At 50.0% G+C, this 6,265-nt stretch overlaps 1 protein-coding gene across 1 annotated transcript; it reads left to right on the top strand.

The window, feature by feature from the left end:
- Positions 1-5,090: 5,090 nt before the first annotated feature.
- Positions 5,091-6,023, top strand: LOC134434360 (olfactory receptor 14A16-like). The gene has a single exon (XM_063183027.1). The coding sequence runs from the start codon at positions 5,091-5,093 to the stop codon at positions 6,021-6,023; it is 933 nt and encodes a 310-aa protein (XP_063039097.1).
- Positions 6,024-6,265: the final 242 nt, after the last annotated feature.

The following is a 6,265-nucleotide window of genomic DNA, read 5'->3' as shown; positions in this document are numbered from 1 at the left end:
CACCTGACAAAATGGCAGTGCCCTTTGCCTCACCCTCCAGCAACAATATAACCCCATGATCAAAGATACTAAGCCCAACTGTCACTCTATTTCTAATCCAAATGTTTCTGTTACAAGTTCTTCTTGCTCTCCAGAAGACAGTGTGGACTCCCCAGAGCCACTTTGCCCCTCAACCCCAGAAGATTCCTAGGAAAGGATCCGGTAAGAAACAGTTAAGGAAGGAGACTGGCAAATAGTCTTGAAACTCCTTGTTGCCCCTGTATGTTATGAAAGAAGGGGCCAGAATCCCAGGTATCAGCCATTTGTTTACGGGGAAATCTGTGTAGGGCAGCTAAAGACCATAGAAGGCATTTACCTTGTTTTAATGGCCTAATGAGGGCCATGTTTACAGCACATGTCTTAACCCCCTATGATTTAAACTGTATTATGACCATGTTGTTGTCACCTACAGAATACACCCTGTGGGAAGGGGGATGGAAGTGTTTACTAAATCAATTAATAGCAGACTATGCTAATAATGAAGCAAGGGCAGAATTGACAATCAACCATCTAGCTGGAGAAGGACAACACAGCCTACAAGATGATCAAGCAGCAGGTATCCCCAGAGAATTATTGGATCAATAATATCAAAGAGATGGCTTTGAAAGCTTTAATCCAGTTATCAGATGGTAGCACCCCCAGTTTGGACTATCTTGGGTGGCTGCAGCTAAAGCTTTAGGATAATTAGACCATATTGGGTACCTGCTAAGTAAGCAAACCAATGCTACCTCCCTCACATTGAGTGGCCTGCTCTCAGACATAGAGACCATCAGACAGGCCACCTTGCAGAACAGCAATAGAGTTTTTACTCTGGGCACATGGGCATGGCTGTGTAGACTCTGAGGGCATAGGTTGCCTGAACCTCTCCAGCCACAGCGAGTCAATCCACAAGAGCATTCAAGTACTGAAGGAAGGGTTCAAGAAGCTTCAAGTCAATAACAAAGACTGGGTCAAAAAACTCTTCCAATCCAAGGGACTAAAGGGTTGGATGATGTCGAGCTAAAACAGGACTATTCATTCTCTTAGTGGTTGTTGTTGTTGCATTGTTAATTGTCCCATGTTTGTTTGGATGCTTTTAGAAAGTCTTACAAAATTCTTTCAGTTCCATCTTTGTTGTAAAATAGAAAGGGGGAAGATACCCAACACAAGCTCCTCATGGACCCCTTGGAGGAGAGAATTGGCAGCCAGGATGGTACAAAAACCACTCAGAGACTCAGTGTGGGAAGGAAACAACTTAAAAGTACCTAAAATTATTCCTAAATTCATTAAGTACCTTAAAAAACCTTGAGTATCTTTAGGCATTAATGAGCCCTACTGAGTGTCAGTAAAAAGCTCTCCAGGGACCCATTATAGCAGATAATTGGGGGCATGATTGCACAAACCTCTCACAGTCTGTATTAAATGGGAAACAGCAAGTGGCTTAAAATAACTGGAGTACCCTGAAGCATTAGTTAGCTCCACTGAGTGTTGTTACTGACAAAGCCTCCTCAGGGACTAATTACAGCAGATAATTTCAGGCCAGGATTGCAAAAACCTCTCAGAGACTCCAAGGCAAAAGCCAAACCCAAAGTCCTTTGAAAAACCTGCAGTCATTGCAGGGAGCATTAAGGAGCCCCAGGGGCATTCCTGGCCAAGGCTCCCCAGCGACTCCTTCCAGCAGATCCTTGAGGCCACAGGGATGTGGGCTAGGGGCGGATGCTGAGGGCAGGACAAGGGGCTGACAGGTCCCAGCCTGGCTGGGGCTGTGCCAGGAGGCCCCAGGGCCTCAGGACAAGGTGTCTCCTCACAGCCCTTGGTGGCACAGACCCTGCTGCTGTGCCCCAGGGCACCAAGACTTGGCTTCTCTTTGTCCCTACCTGTCATCACTGCCTCCAGTTCTTGGCTCTTCCTGGGGCCTGGGGACACTTTCTCAGTGGTGTCCCTCAGTGGGACCCATTAAAAATCCAAGAAAGTTTGGAGTTGGATTCTGCCTTGGAGTTCTGGAGAGGTTTCTTCAGCTCCCTCTCAGGGACTGATATTCAGGGCCTGAGCACAAAACCCCAGAGGCTCATTAAATTCCTTGTGCTGTGTCTGTGCTGCTGAGCTGGGCTGGGCTGCTGGCACAGAGGCAGCTCCTGGTAACCAAGAAGAGCTTCAAAAGCACATTTCTCTTGATGAGCAGCTCTTCTGCCAGCCCAGCAGGGCTGGGGCACTGCCTGCAGTCACCCCAGGCACAGCACAGAGGCACAGAGAGCTTCAATCAAGGGCTGGGAAGGTGCTGAGAAGTGCCTGGGGCACAATCACTGCCAGCCCTTGGTACAGGAACCTCTGGCTGCAGGACAATGCAGCTGCAGCTCCTGGAATGATCTCCTAAAGTTGGAACCTCCCAATGCCTACAGACCCTGTGAGTACCTTCTCTGATTGTCTCTTGTGCAGAGCAGCCAGGGGTGCCCAGGGCTGTCCTGCAGAGCAGGGTCCTGCAGCCCAGGGCGCTCTGCTGTGGCAGGGACTCTGCTGCCTGCCAGGGACAGCTCTTAGCCAGCTCTGGCAGCTGCTCCCAGCGCTGGAGAGAAGCTCTAGGGGGAAGGAGCCACCCTGAGCAAGGCAGGGGCTGCTGCTGAGAGGGGCTGGGTGGGGCAGGGCTGTTCCCAGCTCCAGACCAGTCTGGGCACAGCTCCAGAGGGCACTTCCCAACGAAGGTAAGCCTGGGATTCCTGTAAAGATCAGGAGCTTTCCTGAGAGTGTTTTGAATTTCCTGCTTGGAGAAGGATGGAAAATTGGGGTGATGACAAAAAGATTTTTTCATTTTATACATTTTTCATATATTTGTAGCTCTTTAAATTACTATTACATAGTATAAATCTATAATCATTATTAAAGTCTATTCAACTCTTAATGAACTGTATTGCTATTATAATACTTCTATAGCTACAATCCTGTATTAACTCTATTATTTTCCCTAAGCTTTTTCTTTGATTTTAGAAAAATAAGCTGATTGTCTAAATGCATTCCTGAAATACATATAGTATACAATACATATAGTATCCTGTAAAGTCTTATTATCAGGAACAGGACCTACAAGAACATTGTGTTTTTTGACCAGAATGTGAGCAGTCATAACAAAAATTGAAGGCAAAGAAGCCCTTGGACTTACTCCAATGGATTGAGCCAGGGCTATGTAACTGGGGTGAGTGAATCTCTTATTGGATGTTCCTGTTAAATTTTCTTTATTAATCAACCTTAATAAATTGTGTAAATCAGGGCCCGGGTGTGCCCCATCCCCACTGGGACACCTGGAAGCTTCCAATAAGTGTCCGGTTTTTACTTTACTGTTCTAACACTGTTGCAAGGGTTTTTTGGTTTTTTTGGTTTTTTTTTTTTTGTTGTTTTTTTTTTGTTTTTTTGTTTTTTTGTTTTTTTTTTTTCTCTTTTGATTATAAAAAACAAGGGGATGAGAGAAGAAGAACAAGAATTGTAATCCCAGAATCCCAGGACATTCTGAGTTGAAAGGGACACACAGGATCATACAACTAATGTTTGAACATTTACAGGGACTGCAGAACTGTAAATTAAGCAGGTCAGTCTCTCTGCTGGGAGCCTCCCAAAGGGCCCTCAGCCACTCCTCAGCCCTGGACAGCAGCAGCATCACCTCTGCAGGGCCCAGCAGGGCTCTCCTGAGCTGCCCTTGCCCAGCTGCACACAGAGCCTGCCCCAGCCCGGGCCCTGCACACAGGCAGGTTTCTGTAGGGCCCCAGATGGGCTCTGTGAGCGCTGGCAGGGACAAGGCTCCTCTCAGGAGGGCATGTCCAGGCCCAGGGAGATGCTCAGGGAAGGAGAGGGGGCTGAAGAGAGCAGTGCTGGGGGCAGGATGAGGGCACTGTTGGTGTGTGGGAGGTGCCGGGCACAGCTGGGCACAGGAACACTGTCCTGAGTGTCTGACTGTCTCTGTCCTGCCCTCTCAGGCACAGCACCACAACATCTTCTCTTGGTTCTGCACTGCCCTGATATTGTCGCTGTTATCTGCTGCTCTCAGAGAGGCTCTGGGATTTGCAGCAGCTGAGTCAGGCACTGCCCTTGGCATTCTTGCCAGGCAGGGCTGTCCATGGGAATGGGGTGTCCGAGCTTCCCTGGCACCTGTGGGGCTGTGGGCAAAGCAGTCCATGGGAAAGGGGAATGAGCTGAGCCCCCTCCCTGAGATCCCATCATGGGCACAGCCAGGGATCTCCTTGCTGTGCCCTTCCAAGCTCTGAGCTGCCCTCCGGGGTGCAAATCTGTGCCAGAGCCTCTGGGAGTTCCCTGATTGTCCCACAGGGAAGGGCAGAGCTGCCAGAGCTGAGGAAATGCTGTTGGGTTTGCCAAGGGAGCTGTGAGTGTCCTTGGCAGAAGGGGGTGCTAAGAGCTTGCTCAGAGACCTTTAGAGAGGGTGAGACATTCAGGGATCCCTCTGCTCTGGGCAGGGTCTGGTTTATCCCAGGCTGACCCGAGAGTGTGATTGTGCTCTGATTGCAGCCAAAGGTGCAAAGCCAGAGCAGCTGGGAACAAGCCCATCCAGCCCCTCACCTTCCCTCAGCCGCAGGGAATCTTTGCCTCTCACATCTCTCAGTGGCAAACTCTGAGTGCAGCAGAAATGCTGGGGATTTCTGACCTCAGAGACCCAGGAATGATGTGTATATAGGAAAACAATTCCTAAAACCAACTTCTGCCATCTATTTCCATTAGAACTGGGAGTGCAGATGCTACCAAGCCTCTCAGCATTAGGAGTGATTTCCCGGACAAATCCTGAATATCCAGCCTTGCCCCTCTGCCACATGGCCACAAACCCAGGGCACAGGGAGAGGGATGGCTCCTTGAAAGGCCCCTCGCACAGACCTGGCTGCTCCTGGTACACTCAGCCAGCACAACTGGAGCTCAGGCAGGGACCTGGGTGAAGGATTTCCCAGAGCAGGAACAAGGGTGGGTGAGTCCCAGTGGGACAGTCTGCAGGGAATGGCCCAGGTGTGGCTCCAGGCAGCCTCTCCTGACTTTTCACTGTCCTTTCTCCATGAACAGTTCCCCATGTGCAGCCTCAGCAAATGTCCAACAGCAGCTCCATCAGCCACTTCCTCCTGCTGGCACTGGCAGACACACGGCAGCTGCAGCTCCTGCACTTCTGCCTCTTGCTGGGCATCTCCCTGGCTGCCCTCCTGGGCAACGGCCTCATCATCAGCGCCGTAGCCTGCAGCCACCACCTGCACACGCCCATGTTCTTCTTCCTGCTCAACCTGGCCCTCAGCGACCTGGGCTCCATCTGCACCACTGTCCCCAAAGCCATGCACAATTCCCTCTGGGACACCAGGGACATCTCCTACAAAGGATGTGCTGCCCAAGTCTTTTTCTTTATGTTTTTCATTTCAGCAGATTTTTACCTTCTGACCATCATGTGCTATGACCGCTACGTGTCCATCTGCAAACCCCTGCACTATGGGACCCTCCTGGGCAGCAGAGCTTGTGCCCACATGGCAGCAGCTGCCTGGGCCGGTGGCTTTCTCAATGCTCTCATGCACACAGCCAATACATTTTCCCTGCCCCTGTGCCATGGCAATGCCCTGGGCCAGTTCTTCTGTGAAATCCCACAGATCCTCAAGCTCTCCTGCTCACGTTCAAACTACAGGGAACTTGTGCACATTGCAGTTAGTTCCTGTTTAGCACTTTGCTGTTTTGCGTTCATTGTTTTCTCCTATGTGCAGGTTTTCAGGGCTGTGCTGAGGATCCCCTCTGAGCATGGACGGCACAAAGCCTTTTCCACCTGCCTCCCTCACCTGGCCGTGGTCTCTCTGTTCCTCAGCACTGCTGTGTTTGCTCACCTGAAGCCCTCCTCCATGTCCTCCCCATCCCTGGATCTGGCCCTGTCAGTTCTGTACTCAGTGGTGCCTCCAGCCCTTAACCCCCTCATCTACAGCCTGAGAAACCAGGAGCTCAAGGCTGCAGTGTGGAGACTGATGACTGGATGGTTCCAGAAACAATAAACGGCTGTAAAACTCTTGTCAATCATTTGCAATAAAAGTCATCTTTCATACTACTTGTTTGTTTAATTTTGGACGATGTGTTTCTTTGTTTCACTTTTTTTCATATTGTCCACAAAGAAATGTCATTCCTTGTACCATTTCTCATTGTGTTTCTCTCCAAATTCCCTGAAGCCCCAGACTGTGTCAATGATGGGCCGCGCTCTGGGTGACTTGAAAGGAAATGAAGGATCTCCCAGCAGAGT

This window comes from Melospiza melodia, unplaced genomic scaffold (genome assembly GCF_035770615.1).
Source record: "Melospiza melodia melodia isolate bMelMel2 unplaced genomic scaffold, bMelMel2.pri scaffold_35, whole genome shotgun sequence".
NCBI classification, from domain to species: domain Eukaryota; kingdom Metazoa; phylum Chordata; class Aves; order Passeriformes; family Passerellidae; genus Melospiza; species Melospiza melodia.
This window is presented reverse-complemented; position numbering and strand designations above follow the sequence as displayed.

Bases quoted from the DNA above. Each gene is read 5' to 3' on its own strand.
- LOC134434360 (XM_063183027.1), top strand. From the start codon at position 5,091: ATGTCCAACAGCAGCTCCATCAGCCACTTCCTCCTGCTGGCACTGGCA.